The following is a 19389-nucleotide window of genomic DNA, read 5'->3' on the forward strand; positions in this document are numbered from 1 at the left end:
ACACAACTTTTCGTCAAACTATTGCCGTTTTAAAGGCTCGCACACAATAATTGACGCAGCATAGTCATCGACGTTTAATTGAAAATTCAGTTGGTTGATTTATTTACGCAACACTTCAAACAGTGAAATTAGCAAATCTTCAATTCTTGTCTAAGCTTATATGTATAACCTTGTTTCTGATTTTCATTGTTATACACCGGGTAATACAAAATCCTTTCGTATAATTTTAAACCTGCGATACAGTGCTTAATTTCAAGCAATCGGCGAAGCCGTGGCATCGCTTTGCGCAAACCATTGCAATCATTCGCAACATAGTCATCAAGTAATATTTCAACAGCAATGGCAGGCATATGGAGAAGAATTACAGGAAGCTTCGTAGTCAATCGTAGTCTTTCGTATCGATTTACTCTTCGTGCAAATTATAGTTCAGGAAATTTACTGATAAACAAACCAAAGTATGCCTTCTTGAAAGAACTTGGATTATCAGAAACAAACTCTGGCGCTTATGATGGTCAATGGTTTGGGTCTGGAACGGTGAGCCATAATTATGCAGATGTATTAAAAGCAATATCAAAATAATATTCTCGATTATGTGTAGAATTGTAGCAGGAATTATACCAGGTCAGGCGTTTTGAGTTTTGACGGTAAGCACTTGAAAATAAACAAAGTGCAAGTGGGTGCGGCTGTTTTAGCATTTTTAAAGACTTGTCGCGTAATACGAATTTTTTTTCAATTTCAAGCTTGAAAAACGAATACTTCAGTGTGAGCGCCTATGTTAATTTAGAGAAGTTTTATCAGAAGACCTATACGTAGACCTACCTCCTATTAGACTGTTCAAGCAAGTTGACTTGCCCAATTCTGAGAAGTCACTAGCTGCAATTCACAAACGGGTAACGGAGTGTATAGGCATTGGAGGTACCATAGACAACGTTTGGAACATTTTTAAACTTGGCTTACATAATGCAATAAATGATCATGTTCCTACCAGACAAAGACAGCCTAAAAGGCCAAACGAACCACTCTGGTTCAATAAATCTGCAAAGCGTGCATGCAACAAGCAACGTAAGTTATACTCCTTGTATAAGAAAAAAGGAGACAGTGAATTACTTAATAAATACAAACAACTACGTCGAAGTAACAAAAAGTTATTTAAAAACCTCAAAAAAGACTACATGACCAATAGACTATACAATCCACTGGTAGAGGGTGACACCAAACCCTTCTATAGATATATAAAAGAATTAAAAGGAAATGCAAACAAAATTGTGTCGATGGAACAAGACAGTGGAGTATTGACTGAAAATGATTATGAAACTGCTAATATACTAAATTCTTTTTTTCAGAGCGTCTTCTCGAAACCTTCCCCTCTACCTACACTGCCATTTATTGCCGATCCCCAAAATATTTCGATCTCAACCAACGGAGTATTAAAATTAATAGATAACCTGAAAACTGGTAAGGCCGCAGGCCCAGACAAGATTGGAAAAAATCAACTCACTTTAGACCCCGAAGGAACAGCCGCTATTTTGACGAGCATATTTAACTATTCACTTCAAACAGGTACCTTGCCCGAAGAATGGAAAATTGCCCACGTGACTCCTATTTATAAACAAGGTAGTCGAACTTCACCATCCAATTATCGCCCCATTTCTCTAACTTGTATATGCTGTAAATTATTGGAACATATAATCGTTCACCAGCTAAATGCGCAGCTTACAAACAAAATTTCCTCAAACCAGCACGGCTTCAGAAAAAAGTCTCTCGTGTTGTACCCAACTGATAACAGTAAACCATGACATACTCAAATTTAATGACTCCGGATCCATTGTACACGCGGCCGTTTTAGATTTCTCTAAAGCGTTCGATGTAGTAAATCATAGCAAACTCCTAACTAAGCTTATAGGCTTCGGTATAAATCCCATACTTATACGTTGGATAGCATCCTTCCTCCAAGGTAGGTCTCAGCGAGTTCTGGTAGGAGGTAGGATGTCGGATCCAGTACAGGTCACATCAGGAGTCCCGCAGGGGAGCGTACTAGGCCCTACTCTGTTCATCTTGTTTATAAATGATATAGTTGACTGTGTTACCAATAGTTCTATACGCCTCTTTGCCGATGATACTCCAGTATATCACCCTATTACAAACTCAAACGACATGACACTATTACAAACTGACCTCGATAACCTATTTCAATGGGGACAGTCCAATGGTATGTTATTTAACGCCAAAAAGAGCACTATTGTTTCATTCGGGAAAACCTCTCTTACAGACAAATACCCCATAAATTACCATCTCGGGAACACCCCTTTAATCACATGTGACACTGTAAAATACCTTGGTGTGTACCTTTCAAAAGACAACAAGTGGAATACACATATTGAATATATTTGTATGAAAGCATCACGCATCCTTGGATTGTTAAAAAATACTATTAGTGATGCCCCAGTCGCAGTGAAATTGATTGCTTATAAGCAGCTGTGTCGACCTGTTCTTGAATACGCAGCCGAGGTCTGGGACCCTCATACAGCCATGCATTCCGACATGCTGGAACGCATACAAAATAAAGCTGTGAGGTTCATTAAAAATATTAAAGGCAGAGAGGTGTCCGTCTCAGAAGAAAAATTCATGTGTGGCTTAAAGTCTTTAAAACACAGAAGACAGCAACAGAGATTGTCTTTGTACATTAATATCGTATCAAACAAAGATACGTTTCCATCCATCCATGACACACTGACCGAAATGAATGCATCTACTCCCTACATGACCACACGTTCTAACAATCTAAACGCCCTCTCCTGTGACTCTGGTCAGTTTTTGCAGGGATTCATCCTCAGGACATCTCGGGAGATCCGCACTGGGGAGATTGTAGCGGACTAACAAAAAAAGACCTAGCGATCGGAGGATCCCTCTCTTGCTTCTCATGAGGCTCTAGGGACTAAACATCATCCAGATCCAGACGCTGCACCAGGCCTCCTAAACTTCATTTGGTCTTGGACATCCATCATGTCGGAATATCAGTACTGAATCTTAGTAGCATTCTGTTAGCAAACCTCGTTTGCTTCTTCAATCATTACTTGTCAGCATTATACAAGTGCCCACAGCTGATTACGAGCTGCGTGCTGAGAATTTCCATGTTTTCATCAAATCTTAGCCTAACGCGATTTATACATATAGAGATAACTGTCAATACATCAGTATGTTTTTCAACTGAGTACCTTTAACCCATTCAAGATGTTTTGTGTTTACACAGGCCAATTTAAGAATATGACTATTGTAGTATAGTCAGGTGAACTTATTACCTACTGCAAAAATTGAACGTGACACTTATTTACCTAAATAAATGTAGGCTACTCTGACTGATTAGGCTTTTTCCTTAAGCCGGGGTTGGGGGGTAAGTCAATCTTATGCTGATTCATACTGGAGGCTGGATCATCCTCTGGCCAAGTCACCTATCTGAGCCGGCCCAGCCATAATATGGCCCTGCCATGAGCTGGCTGTCTTCCACCACAAAAGCTCATGAGATGATGAGAGAAGATAACTCATTGATGATGGCACACCTTTGCAAACATTCACTAGTTTGCAGGATTTTCAACAAATTGGAAGCCAGGTTCCCTGTAAGAGGAGGGAAGTTAAAATTGTTTTAGTAGTCAAATGAATTCAAAATTAATCTGGAAAGTTTTTAGCTGCCTCACAGGTCAATCTCCTTATAGAAATGTCATAATAACAAGAACAAACAAATTTTGTTAAATGTACACTAAAGTCTTACTCACAGAGTTACTCACAGATACACGACTTTCAGGCGTATGAATAGGGATATGAAGTACCAACTGACATTACTTCTCTGGATTTAGATGAAGAGCTCAAGACTTAAATACAGCCAGAAAGATTAGTTGTAGGCTTACTTACAAAAACCATCAGAGAATATCAACCTAGGTAATGTATCTACAAGGTAACCAAAAATAAATTTTATATCCAATTCTTTTGCCATAATGATCCCTTACAAAGTTTTGTTGCCTAATTGTTTTGAGAGAAAAAAGTCTTGAACTTTTATACTCCTCGGCCCCATTTGTCCTTCTATAACCATGGAGGCTATTATCAGTCTGTTTTAAATTTCTCGACATTTGCAGTGCTTAAATGAGACTTTTGTTTACAATGTTGTATCGATAAAATACAGTTGCAGAATCACAACAATAGCACTACCTAAGCGTGAACGCTTCACATTAATTGTTAGGTATTTGGGGCATAGAAATTCTGACTTGTTCAAAACAATCCTTCAAGGAAACAGCTAGGATGCCTTTGTTGTAAAGTTCTCTAGAGCATCAGAAACTTCCTCTAGTTTTCCTTAAGAACCGTTCCCAGAAAATACTTCTGCACTTTTTCTCATGTAATTATGAAAAAACGGAACTTGCTAGTAAAACATCTCGCAGAAATACATGGATGGCCAAATTATAAAAAGATGGATAAATCAAATTGACCAGGGATGGTTAATCTTGAGTTATTAACATCAGATCAAGTCAAATCTGCTAAGATAGAAGTAACTAGTGGCTGGTGCTGCTAGTGCTTGGAAACCATGAACTCATATAAAATTGGAGTTGATGGAATAGCTGTGTTGTATGACGAAGTAAGCTAACCATGAAGCTGAAGATATACAAGCTATCATAAGATCAGCAGACCTCACAAAATTGCCAATGATGAACATCAATTGAAATATTGCTCTTATTTCTGTGAATGATTATTTTCTCATACTTTTTTGTATATATCTGTTTTTGTTTGTCAGTTATATTGTTGAGTCTTTCTTTTTGTTTTGTTACAGGTATATTTCATTCAATGATCATAATTAGAAAAGGCTGTTGGATAAATATGCAAAATATATTCGTTTGTTACCTGAAGTGTCAGGTTTTGAGTTTGCAAGTTGCAGTTTGCTAGCATTATGTATTCTATAATATAAAATCTGTCAACCTTTAATTAAGTTTCTGTAGTCAGGCAGGGTGACTTGTTGGTTGGGATAGATTGAGGTTAGGCTGATGTCACGGGAAGTGTGGTAGGATTAATTGGACATAGGATTATTTTCAAGGAAATGGCTGCATCATCGTTGGCTGAAAACTTTCTTAGTTGATTGGCAGCAGAAGTTGTGAGAAAACTTCTTTTTACTGCCTTAGCCTACCCTTATACATCAACGCCAGATATGAATGGTGCTATCGCTTTCGTGTCTTCTTATTTTTGGATAATAATGTTTTTATTGCAAACTATTGTCTAGTTTTAGTCTGTTTAATAATAACAGCTCTATATGTTCATGTTAAATTTTGGATATCAACCCTAATTTTTTGATCAAATGGATTCAAGGCACAATAAGGCATTAATTAGTATTTGCCAAAAATTTTTTTGTCTCTAGTTACTAAACCACAAAATAAAACAGACTGTTCAGAATATACTCTTAATTCATCTTCAATAAGTTGTTATAAAATAATCTGGTGTCTTTGAAACATAAGAATTGTTTTTTATCTTTTCCTGGCTTTATTTTTCTGGTGAAACAGAAAGGATTTTTACTTATCTAACTTCACTGCTTTGGTAAATCTCCAAATATACAACACCATGATATTGGGCAAAATATTTGTTGAGGCCAAAGAGTACAGATGCTTTGTTTTAATGTACACAGCCCACTGGTTGTTTATTAGAACTTGATTGCACTCTTAACATAGAGACCAATAAGTATTCCTGGAAATATTTTTTTGTATAGGTACCTATGAGCTGGTTTAGAGAGTGTGTAAGAAGCATATTGGGTTTACTGGTCTGGGATTAATGATTCTTTGCTTTGCCAATACCTTGTGGGGCGGTTTAGTTGCCGCACACAATTGTCTCCTTGACTATAATGTTGCAAGATAACCTAAAGTACAGAATCAGCAATTTCAAGTATTAAGCAATTTTCTTTTTGCGATATTCACATTTGGTTTAAGAAAACTGGAATTGAGTATTAACAGACTTCTTTTTTTAAATAGCAATAGCAATAAAACATTGCTTGTCATGATGAACAGCACCGGAAAGTAGACTTTAAGGGTTTAGCATATTGTACCCCAACAACATTAAGTTTACTAACAAACCACCCACAGTTTTATCAGTCATTGAAGTTGCGTTTTTCATTCAATATTAAGTTATCTACAAAATGAAAAAAGGTGATATAATATATCCCTAATCATGTACAACGTTTCTGCTAGGCAAGTTAGCAGACTGCATGATAACGTGGATAATAATTGATGTGTGAACATAAACCCTCGCATCAAATGGGTGGCTCTAAAAATTGAATGCACTGGAAGCGCATCATCAAGGACCAATCATCAGGCCAGGATGAGTTAGCCAATCAGAACAGCAGATTCTAACCATCCCAGAATAATGGAATTACATAATCTAACATAGCAATATTACACAACTTACCCAAATTAGTATTACGCAGCTCACATGGTCCTAGGATATTTGGTCATTTAGTTGCCAGATTATTTTTGATCTGTGAAGTAAAGCCTGGTTTCCATATAACAGCGCAATGATCGCGCGTGGCCCAGTGATCGTGCGCAATGCATTTCTTAGGCTGCGATGCAGTGTTTCCATATCGCGCGTAGGCGCCATGCTTGCTTTGGACAGGGTGGATAATTTCCTTACTTTTTCGTAGGAGAGACAGATTTTTTCGGAAAAACAGCCTTCCGTTGCGAAATTGCACTGTCATATGAAAACCAGGTTTACTCTTTCGTACGGGAGACCGATTTCTTTGGAAAACAGCCCTCCGTTTGAATTGTGGGATAGGTTCAAAAGGTCTAGCGGTGTATTGTTGGATACATCATCGCGCGCACCCATCGCAAGGATCCATTCTGTTGGATCCTTGCGATCAGCGTACGCGCGATCGTCGTGCGTTGACGTTTCCGTCTCACAGCTGGTCTACGCACGACGTCGTGCACCTTGTTGCGTGCCTTGCGCTGTCATATGGAAACCAGGCTTTAGTCTTAACAATGGGTGAACATGTCTTCGATTCACCGGAGAGGAATATTGAAAGACATCCACTGGACTTCATTAACAACCACTGCAGCTTTGCCATTGTTATTTAAATTGATGTTGTATCAAGGATGTTTACTTGTGCTTAAGATACTTTTTTATATGCTCTCAATGGTATCGATGCAGAAAAATTAATGGAGCAAATGCAACCACCAAAATCCCAGTCTTCTTTCCTTGCAAATCTGGCCGTAGAATTTTTTACGCTCATGCCAAATTTATTTGAAACTATTCTACAAGGAGATTAAACTAGAGCTTTTTTTTACTTCTTCATTTTTTTGCGAAATGTGAAAACTTGGCGGTTGTTGTATGTACCCTTTCAATAGGTATGTGGTAGATCATCAGTTCAGAATCATTTGCATAAATATGTATCACCAGTATAAGAATTTTAAAAACTCATGGTGCTATTAGCTAACAAAACCTTGTCACACACACCTCACGCACGCACAGCCTGTAGCCACTGTCAGTCATCAAGGGCCTGAAGGTTTTTAGACACCATGCATTAGGATTATAGCAAAAATGCAAAATTTGTTAGCATGTTATTTAAAACCAGCTTTTGCTGGTTACAAGTTCTCTGAAGGAGTTTCATGCGGAGCTGTTATACACTGCGTCTTTTTTTGAGAAACATTTCTGTATTAGTATCATCCATCCCAAAAACAAATTTATGAAATGCAATCATTGACCTATTCTTTGGTTTACAACAGACAGTGACATCATACAGTCCGACTACGAATGAGCCGATAGCACATGTGACTCAGGCGAGCCCTCAAGATTATGACAGAGTCATCCAAGCTGCCCGTAATGCGTATGACAGCTGGTGTGAGGTATGGTAAAAGTTCATCTTATTGGAACGAATCACAGTAGCTAATTCTAGAATATGCGTTAAGTGTTAGGTACAATTTCTGCTCGTTGATATTATAAATGATAGATGGAAAGAGCATGCTGAATGGAACATCTCCGTGACAATTGAAAACAAGCCCTAGTGTTTTAACACGGCTTCATTCGTAACCTTTAGAACAGTTAATTAGAACAAAAGCATTGAGGTAAGAATTGCAAATATATATATGGAGAGCTAAGTATGCGCTCCGTTTTGGTCGGATATGCGTATTAGATGTGTTTACGGTATTCTTGAAAAATTATTTAGGAAGAATGTCTATAATCTTGTAACAAGTGATAGGTGTGTAATGCACCAAATATTTGTGATACACCAAATAGACAACTCCCTTTTTTTGGCTGCGCTTGTTTATCGTTCATCATTCAACCTTAGGTCAAGTGATTCTAGCCGAATGTCTTCAACACGCGCTGTGACTTCCTCTGGCGCATTTAGCCGTGTCCCCTTCTCTTGTGCAAAGTTTTATCTTGGTTTACATTCGACTCTCCATCTATCTTGATGAAGTCTGCAACTTCCTAAACTGGTTGATGCTGATGGTTTCTATACAGGAATGACGGTGCCTTACTCACAAACAGCTGTCTTTTTCATAGAAGTCAAGAGTGTTTCTGATAATTTTGTTATCGGTGTGGATATGCCATATAATACGGTTCTGGTCGGCCTGTGACACTAATGAGCTATGCTAAAACGCTGTTATGAGTTAAATGGTGTTCCTGCGTTTTGTTAGTCTTGTTTTAATAAATATATTATTATTAAGGATTTGTATGTTTAGCTACCTGCCCCGCAGAGAGGTGAAATTGTCAGACAAGTGGGGGATGCCTTAAGAGAGAAAATAACTCTATTAGGAATGCTGGTTAGTAGAAGTATTGTTTCATATCTACTTGCGGAACTTTAGCGTTGCTGTCTTGGAGATAGCAATAGCTGTCTCTAATCTGGGTGTTGCTACTTTTGTTGTGCACATGACAGGGTTTGGTAACTATCTAGGGGTGATTAATATACTATCAGCAGCCTCAGGTGTACATGTATCGTCTATCGAGGCTCTCCAGGTGTTCAAACTAAATGCACCCAATCAAGGTAGACACACATGTAGAAGATGCTGCTCGGGCAGATTACCGCTGGTTTTACTTGAATACTTTGGAACTTGTAAGCTTTTTTAGTTACCCGTTGAGTGAATTTAGCAATTCATTTTTGGTTAATGAATCATCTCTGTAACTGCTCCATTTTTCAATTTTCCCTAATACATTCGCTATAATTATCTGTACACGGTTTGCTATATGTTACCCTAGGAGTCTCTGGAAGTGGGAAAGATTCTTCCGGAAGGTGTTGGAGAGGTGCAGGAGTATGTTGATATCTGTGACTATGCGGTGGGACTCAGTAGAATGTTTGGAGGAAAGATATTCCCTTCAGAAAGTAAGAATACTTCACAAGGCTTTAAATCTTAATCTAATTTCCTCACTTCCACACATTTTTTCTTCCGGCAGCATTTCCTGTCTGATACGAACTTTACATAACCTTTATCATTGCAGAGCATATATCTTTATCAGAGCATTATAGGAGCATTATAAGAGTATTATAAGGATTTTACATTATACGAAGCGTGAACTACATCTACATATTAAAAGCTTAATCCATTCCCAGATCATCCCAAACTCATTCCTTTGGCTCTTAAAAAACTAGACTTGACTTAATTTAACGACCACAACGGTCGTATTATTGGTTGGTATTGAAAACTGTTCTCTTTTTCTTACCACTTACACTTAGTTTAAGGTCCATGATTACGTTAATTTTACGTTAAGGGGAGCGTGCTTTCAATGTTAATTTAAATCAATGTTTGTCGTTTCGTTTCTCCACAGCAAGGTCTATGTTGCAAAGCAAAAAAGAACAAGGTATTGTCTATGCCTTAAAAAAGAAAAAAATATATAATAGATACATACCCCTATGCATCGTTTTTTCTCCACATGTGGCAAGATAGAAAATTTTTTTAAGGCCAATTAGAAGAGTCTTGTTTTGCAAATTGACTTTAACAACTTGCATTGACTTGCCACTTTATGTAATATGGATTTTCTTATGCAATGTGGAACTTCTTATGTAATATGGAACTTCTTATGTAATACGAAGCAAACACTTTACATAAATTCTTTGCGTTCAGTGGAGTTTACACAAAAGGTGGTTTAAAGTGTAGAGACGCTACTGTAATCGTCGCTTAGAATAGTTTCAGGTGATTAACAACAGTTTTTATAGTTGATTTGTTGACAAGCTCTCCTACTGATGGTCTCAGCATTCTTATAATGAGTAGTTGTTTGGTTACCAAATCATATACTTCTTATTCTTAGTTTGATCTCAAGTCAAAGTCATCAACAATCTAGCGTAGTGTCAACCTTTTTATCTTTTGCTGAGTGTCAGGAATATCTCCCACTTATCTGTTTGTTGCAGGACCAGGCCATGTTCTCATGGAGAACTGGAACCCACTCGGTGTAGTTGGAATAATAAGCGCCTTTAACTTTCCTGTCGCTGTGGCTGGTTGGAATGCAGCGATAGCCTTAGTTTGTGGTAACACATGTCTTTGGAAGGGAGCTCCCACTACCCCTCTTGTTACAGTTGCAGTCTCTAAGTATGTTGTACCCACAGCTAGCTCCTGTTATTCTTCCCTCCTGCTGGTTTTTGTACAGGCTAGTTTGACACAAGGAGGTAATACATGTATTCTCAAACAATCCTTTGTCAAAGCTTGACATGAGTTAATCAAAGCTCATTCAAGAGCAAGTAACTCCGCAAGTAAAAATGGCTATCCATTCCATTGATATAGCAAATAAGATATATAAGTGCTGGAATTAGCCATGACCACAAGCTATGTGGGTAAGCATTTGAGAGGCTTATAGGCTCACATGACTGCTGACTGAGTAGATGTATATTTTAGAATTCTACATGAAGTGTTTGAAAGGAACAATCTACCACCTGCCATAATGTCAGTTGCACAAGGAGGAGCTGATGTTGGGTAAATATTTTTTCTCTGGGGGATGTTATGCCTCGACAAACTCAATATGACCTGATCATTGTTACACTAGAGCACTTCAGAGACGCAGACATGAAATAGTTTTAATACATGTCATACTGCTTTTTTATATTTTTAGTGCAGCCATGGCAGATGACACAAGGTTGCCGATGCTCTCATTTACTGGTAGTACTAATGTCGGGCGACAGGTGGCTCTACGAGTGCAGGAGAGATTCGGAAAATGTCTGCTTGAGCTGGGTGGCAATAATGCGTTAATAGGTGGGCCTAGCTTAGTTTAACACTAAAGACAGTGAATTAATAGATGGCTGCATCATGGTGTAACTACAAAGCACCCACCATAGCAACATTATAGCCATAGCAACATTATATAGACAGATGGGTGTATTGTGATGTGACTATAGCAACATTGCGTTGATAGGTGGGTGTATCCTGGTGTAACTATAGCAACATTATATTAATATGTGGGTGCATCATGGTGTAACTATGGTAACAGCCAATTTTTAGTGAATTATTCTTCATTTGACTGTGTTACTCATTAAATTATTTTAGCCTAACAGTTTGTAGTGATGTCTGAGTAAGCATCTTATTGTTTACTGAATATGTAGTTTACTTGCTATCAATTGAATCACTCCTATGCTGACAAAGCAAGCTCTTGTTCTTGTCTATAGCCACAGACGATGCCGATGTGGATATGGTCGTGCAGTCAGCTTTGTTTGCTTGCGTTGGCACAGCCGGACAGAGATGTACTACACTCAGGCGTCTGGTCAGTCTTTCACTTAAGCAATACAGATTACATGAGCTTTCTCTGTCACCTTGTCTCATGTTCATGGGGTAGTCTTTCTTACCTCCACTGTAATATAAAGTTTCGTTATTACCTTAATCAGATGTTCTGCTGTACTGCGCTTCTCCATGGTGTTTCTGTATTGTCTGCAGATCATTCATGAGTCGATATATGACGAAGTTGTCGGAAAGTTAACGAAGGCGTATGGACAAGTGAGGGTTGGTGATCCCATGGAAGGTCTGTAGTTTCTTTTCTTCATCTCTATTTCACATCTATTGCAGATATTAAGGTCTTATTAGCTCCTGAAATTTCCCATCTTTGTAAGAGGATGTGAAGGTGGCCACCTATGTCCCAGCTGACTGTTTTACAGAGCATTTTAAATATCTGATTTGCTTTGTGATTGGTGAAAAACAACTAAAATTCCAAATTGTATATTCAACAGGACTTTTTATATTAACAGTAGAATAAACAAAAGAGGCCACCCAGGTAGACTGGGTTCTCTGAAATTGGAAGATAGTTTTTTCAACAGCTGATCCAAAATCTCGTGAGTGCAGTTCATCGCTCACTGGTAATATTTACCTGTCTAATCAAATGATGATATACTCGGCAGTTTAGTTTATTTGAATTTCAGTGTTATTATTCTTTGCTAAACCTGCAGGGTCTAGAGAGTCAGCATAAACTGTTGTATTTCTGGTAGCATGTTTATTAATCCATTGAAGGATTAGGATAATCCGATCAAGAAAAAAACTACTTTGCTCTGCTAAGGGCTTTGTGTTTTTTGCTCCTAACAACTGACAACCTAAAATAAATATAGTAACGTGCACAATCTCATCTGTGTCAAATAAGTGAATGGATGTGCAGACCTTTAAAATGTCTCGAATATTAAGAAAGTAATTTCTGCTGGATTGATTAAAGACTGCTGTTGTAAGCGGAACTAAAGCGAAGCTGGAAAGTTGTTATACCTCGGATGTTTTAGAAGTGTATTTGTGGCCTGTCTTCTTAAAATTAGCTTATCCATGCTGAAATACTTTCTAAATATAGGAGTTGCCTGTTCTATATACAACAGATGATTGTGAAAAGATAACTCCGATCAAGAAGGTTGATTCGCTTGCTTGCAATGTACTAAGTACTTAGGGACCATATATAAATTAGTCTAATGCAAGCACTGTAGTATTTTTAGTGACTATATGTATCTCTGTATATCTGTAAAAATTATTTGAATGTTGGTAACCTTGTTGGTGCAAGACTTCTGTAGGACTGCAGAGTTACACAATATTTACCCTTCACCACTCAACTGGCTGGCTCTACGACTACCTCTGGAAGTCTCATTTATTTTTTAATAAGATAGTTTTTATGAATGCTTTTAGAAAATTCGTTTAATGTGATACTTGTGATAAAGTTTTATTGAACAGAAAACTACTAAAAGCAGTTAAAGAATAGAGAAAGCATAATATTATTATGCTTTATTATTTATCTTGAGGTGTTGATTGATGTTCTAAAAAAAGAATCAAGGAGATTGACCAACCAGAAGCTGAGATATAGCCAGCCAAACATAGGTCTACCAAAAAACATAAGTGTTTTGGTAATCATCAATATATGACGTACCCTAGGACACTTATGTATTCGCAGCATCTAACTTTCGCGTTTTCGCGGTGTCATCCTCTCGCGAAAGTTTCATGTGTGAAACTAAACTATCATAATAAAGGAGCGAAAAAGCGAAACTAAATAGCTTTGTTCATTGATACTGTAGAATGGAATTTATAACGACATTTATTTTAACGTTTTTTAACGACCACTATAGCATCGTTAAAATATAAACCAACAAAATAATTTGACTATCAAAATTTATTACGTTATTATTTTGCAATTAATTATGATTATTTTCCCATTAGGAATGATTTATAATGATAGGAATTTGATGTCAATGCACACGAATTAGTAGAATATCGTTTGCTGGGGACATCAATCAATGCAGTGAGCACCGTGTGTTGAAAGAAAATAAGACACATGCACTGACACTCGGAGTACTACACAAGCAGCATGGCTCTGGAAAGGTTTGGATTCACCACTGACACCTCTTCAATAACTTGTAATTTTTTGAGATTTGTTTTGTTTTAAGTGATGTGACTGACGAGACGTTTTTAAATTAAAATAGGCAAAACATGACTGCAGTTAAAATGCTCAGAAAAAGACATCTTTTTTTTGAGCGTTTTAACAAAGATCAATTTTGCGGATTTTATTTTAAGTTCATTCGGAGGCTTTTACGTTCTCGGTGGGACATGGCCAAGCGGGTGTTTGATAAAACTTAATCTTCTGCAAACCTTTATAAAAGTCGTTAACAAAAATATTTTGCCTCTGATGATGATAATAATGATGCCTAAGAACTACTAGATGTTGATGTTTGTCTCTATGGCTTGGAATGAAGTGATATTCCACAGGGATAAAAACCGCGTCCATGGCCGTTGGGCAAATAACTTTTCGAATAAATGATGTTGAGGTCGAGTTATCTGAAGGAATTTATCATTGCGTTGGAACTGACCAAACAAATCCGTTTGAGTTGACCTTGTGTTTGAGATGAAATGTTACATTTTATCTGAGGGCGAGTTATCCGAGTTGGACTGCACTTACCGTAAAAAATTCCCAAAAAGTTGGGGCGGCTCAGCCGGCCAGCTAGCTGCCCCAGTGAAAACGGGCCTGTTGATAGTCCAAGAAACAAATGGCAGCAAGCGATCAAATTGCATTATCGACTATTCTACCTGCGGTTCACAATTACAAACTAGTCGCAAATTGAAATTTTTTTTTATCGGTGAACTGAACCTGAGGAATCTAATTATGTTTGTTCCACTGCATTTATTTTCACATCACTATATTTTCGCACTCATCAGAGCTGCGAAATTAAGTTGCTCCGAAATTTTAGTCTGCGAGCTACTCACGAAACTAAATACTAGCGAAATATAAGTGTCCTAGGGTATGAAATCGACTTGTGTGCCATTGGTCAATTAAGCCAACTAATACGCTCTCCTATAACAATCATGACATTTTAATTGGTTTAATCCCTGGAAGTATAGAACAATCAAATTGGGCCTAACAATCATTGCTCTGAGAATTCCGAACCAGTCCCTCTGACGTGTAGATTAGTTTTAGCATAAAATAATTACACGCATTTATTATTTCGCAACATTTCGCTATCTTGCTAGTTCAGCTCAGTTTTGTTGTTCTCCCATTTAGCTTCCCTATTCAGACTCATCTTTAGCGTTGTTCAGATTTTGTTTAACTATAGCTAATAAATGGAATCAATTAAATCAATCTCGGTTATCATTTGGAATTTTCTACAAATTATATTAGTTACATCATTTATTCTATACGCAGTTATATTATTATTTTGTATAATATGCATTATAATTATTATATTAATCATAAAAAATAATCATAGATAAGATAATAAATCAATAGAAAAATCAAATCAAAAGTTATCGTTTTCTTTTCTTACAGCAAGAGCAGCACGGTCAAGTTATTCTTTTTACGATTATGGCTGTAGTGAACTTACAGTCTGTTAATAGTGACGATAATCATGAAAATCAACTGAATGCTGCAGTAGATACACAGTAGAAAAATGATGAATGAACAAAAAGTCACATTCCTATTTCTTATTCTAAACAAACTGCATATCGCAGATGTCGCATATAGACTATATACGCGCCGTTCGTTGAACAGAGGATCTTCGAAGCATATCCGTGGAGATCGAGTTAAATTTTGAAGCACAATAGTCAAAATCTGCTCTTCTGTTTTGAAAAATCATGGCAAGGGGTTGTGGGCAAATGCCTTTACCACACAATGTTTGCTTGATTTTTCTGAGAAACCAGAGCTAGTCTGTAAATTATTTACTATCGCGAGAAGCGTTTCACATCTCGTAGCCAAAACAATCATTATACGTAACGGCGGTAAGGGTGCACAACTCCGGCAAATGATCATTAAGTCGATTTCATACGTCACAGCTCTCGAGATTTTCGAAGGGTTTTCCTCTGATTCTTTATTAGGTAGACCTGTGTTTGGCTGGCTATATCTCAGCTTCTAGTGGGTCAATCTCCTTGATTCTTTTTTTTAGAACATCAGTCAACACCTCAAGATAACTAATAAAGCATAACAATATTATGCTTTCTCTATTCTTTGAAGGAAGGCAGTTGAGATGAAGGCTGGAATACTGTTAATCATTTACCTGAACAATGGGTCTTTCTAAATCAGTAAATCTAATATCTGAGGCTGCATTTGTGCTCTACACTATTTAATATAGTTAGACAATAACATCACTATAACGCTTGTTCACCAGGATGAGGGCTCCCTATTTTTGCTTTTTGGAAGCGATCATTTGAAAGCTTGCACACTCGGTACTTGTCCTTAATCTGTAATATGATAACTCATGTCTGTCCATCTATTGGAAGCCACGCTAAGAGTGTTAGGAATGAAACCTGGGTGTTCAGATTCCTAACCAAGTGCTCTACCATCTACCACCTTTCCACATATAAAAATCATTGTGAATTAGTCTATATGATGAATAGGAACCCACTATGAATTTTTGCCCTCTCTGTACTCCGCTGTTTATCATAAGTGAGATGATAATAAAGAGCCTGGAGATACATCATACATCATGTACATCATACATCAAATCAGGACTGCTTACAAGGTTTTTCCTTACAGCTGGTACTTTATACGGTCCACTGCACACCAGGGAGGCAGTGGACGCGTACCTAACCGCAGTTGAAGAAGCCAAGCAACAAGGAGGGAAAATTGAATACGGTGGTAAGGTGCGTTAAAGATCTACAAACTCTCTAATATAAACAGGTTGTTGCACCGTTTTCAATTGATATGACTAGGAAAGCCTATTGCTTACATACAGGATTTACACATGTACCATCTGCTAACCAGAATAAGTGCATTCCGGATGCGTATTATTTTTTTTAGTCATCTTTGTTATTTTTTGCTTAACTCTAGGTAGTAACTATTGTGTCACGCTTTGGAACAATTGATCTAACTATTATAGGACCACAAATTTATAATTACAGTTTGATCTGAAGGTAAGCAACTGTCTCAAACTTCGCGTTTGCAAAAACTTTGTATTGGGTGGCTGTAGGCCCAACTATCTAGCGATATCCTACGCTATGCTAATAATATTATGGCTATAAATGAAGTCTTAACTTTGAATAGCCGATCTACGGACATTAGAAGAGCTGTTCTGTAGCTATTCAATTTACCTTTATAATATAGGTGATTGATAGACCAGGAAACTATGTAGAACCCACCCTGATCACAGGACTGGCTCATGATGCACCCGTAGTACAGAAAGAGACGTTTGTTCCCATTAGCTACGTACTGAAGTTTAAAGACCTAAATGAAGCGATCGCATGGAATAATGAGGTGGACCAGGGTTTGTCTAGCAGTCTCTTCACCAGAGATCTCCAGCGGATGTACAAATGGTTGGGGTAGGTGTTTATTTAGTGATCCAATTAAACTTTTTCAGTACAATGAGTCCAATTGATACTTGAAGAGAATTACTCCATTCTCTGGTTTTGTAGTATTGAAAGATGACAAAATACAGCAATAATTTTCATTTTTTTGTGTTGGTTGTTGGTTTGCTTACCAAAATATTTTTATTATTATACCAGGCAGTTCATACTCAGATATGAATGATGAGAATGAACAAGATTGTCGCTTTTTTGTCTGAAGATGACACTATTATGTAGGAATTTCTTGCATAATTTGACAGCTGATCACCATCTTCACTCAGACAGACTGCGACTGCTGCGGTATTTGTGTAGTATCTAAACTTCAGGATTTTTCGCCTTACAGAAATTGCCAGCACATGTGTTAGACATGTTAGTTACATGTGATTGCTGCATCCTTAGTCTGATAACAGACATTCATCGATTGCTTAAGTTACTAGCAGGTACTATTAGCGGGTACTACAGCAGGTACTATAGCAGGTACTATTAGTAAGTACTACCCAGGTACTATTAGCAGATACTAATCAGGTAATTAGTGAATTCAAAACTGCCTCAAACTTCTTTTCATCCCAGATACTCAAGTATCCCCAAGCTCCTCCAACCCTAAACTTTGTCATTAACTCCTGTTATGTTAAGACTATCGACCAAATCCTCCAGCCTTTGAAACCAATCCTCGGATTGGCCTGTCCTTAAGCTCCTCCTCCCCAACCATCGGATTGAGTGATGTCTAAAGATTTCCAGCCATTGAGCTGCACTAACTGTCCCCAACTATCCCAGCCATTGGACTGACCTGTCTCCAACTACCCAACCATTGGACTGAACTGTCCCCAACTACCCCAGCCATTGGACTGACCCGTCTCCAACTACCCAACCATTGGACTGAGCTGTCCCCAACTACCCCAGCCATTGGACTGACCCGTCTCCAACTACCCAACCATTGGACTGAACTGTCCCCAACTACCCCAGCCACTAGAATAAACTGTATCTAAAGTTTTCACCAATCAACCCTTAGATGGGGCTATTCCTAAACTCTCTCTCCCAACCGTTAAACTGAGTGGTCTCTAAGCACTCCCAACATTTGAACTGAACTGTAGAGGCATCGTAAAGAGAACTGTTGCTAGAAGTCCTTCCTGTCAATGGTACACTTATGACTGATTGAGCTGTCCTTTACAGACCAAAGGGATCAGACTGTGGAATTGTGAATGTGAACATCCCTACAAGTGGTGCTGAGATTGGTGGTGCATTCGGAGGGGAGAAACACACGGGTGGTGGCCGTGAATCAGGGAGTGATGCCTGGAAACAGTACATGAGGAGATCTACTTGGTAAGTGACACATAATCATTGTATATTAAGTCATGCTTATTGCGGTGGACATGCTATCTCGATTACAATGTCGAGGGACACGGACTTGAGCTGGCAAAAATACTAATTCCAAGTAAAGATTTCATTCACAAATCGCTATAACTAATCACACCCTGGTGGATTGCTAGGCATTTTTCTATTTTCCTTTTCATGTTATGAAAAATTTATAATACACTGGTCACGCACTGTATATACACTACTTTCATTTTCCAGCTCTATATTTCATATCTGGTGTAGTGCTTGTCATTAAATAATTACTGTTGTCTTAGGACCTAGTAGGAGATGGCAGTACGGCATCATTCTGTGTGTGACTTATCTGTTACTAGGGCGGCAGCTTGATAGCTTTGTCTTACCTTGAGATGCATAGTTCTACTAAATGCAAACAAAGCAATATCTCTATTGGTCAAATCACTGTCATGTTGTGGACATGGTGCAGGAACTGTAAGAGTCATTTGTAGAATTAGCATCTGTCTGTTCACTATTGTTGGAGATCATCACTGCTATTTTTGCAGCACTATAAACCACACAGACTCACTACCACTCGCACAGGGTATTAAGTTTGAGTAGTGCAGCTATGGATACAACCCGTCTGAATGAGGAGTAAAGAAACTCACACTTTTTCCTTTGCAAATCTCAATTTCTGCCCTTTTTTACAATAATTTACCCAGATATTTTGTACCTGCCCTATAACTACTGCTTTGTGGTGATATGATATACTGCTACTATATCTTTGTTTGTAAAACAATAAATATACTGAATAACATATGAAAAATATAGTGAATATAAAAACTGCAGAAGTAACTGACGATATTTA

The 19389-nt window shown here is 37.8% G+C and overlaps 1 protein-coding gene across 1 annotated transcript; it reads left to right on the top strand.

The window, feature by feature from the left end:
- The first annotated feature begins 263 nt into the window (after window positions 1-263).
- LOC137388896 (alpha-aminoadipic semialdehyde dehydrogenase-like) lies at window positions 264-19338 on the top strand. The gene is made up of 13 exons (XM_068075379.1): window positions 264-534; window positions 7740-7859; window positions 8697-8777; window positions 9211-9334; window positions 10358-10535; window positions 10839-10916; window positions 11053-11192; window positions 11603-11697; window positions 11868-11952; window positions 16411-16517; window positions 16978-17192; window positions 18387-18536; window positions 19088-19338. The coding sequence occupies exons 1-13, from the start codon at window positions 340-342 to the stop codon at window positions 19140-19142; spliced, it is 1623 nt and encodes a 540-aa protein (XP_067931480.1). The 5' UTR covers window positions 264-339; the 3' UTR covers window positions 19143-19338.
- Window positions 19339-19389: the final 51 nt, after the last annotated feature.

Source organism: Watersipora subatra, chromosome 2 (genome assembly GCF_963576615.1).
Source record: "Watersipora subatra chromosome 2, tzWatSuba1.1, whole genome shotgun sequence".
NCBI classification, from domain to species: Eukaryota; Metazoa; Bryozoa; class Gymnolaemata; order Cheilostomatida; family Watersiporidae; genus Watersipora; species Watersipora subatra.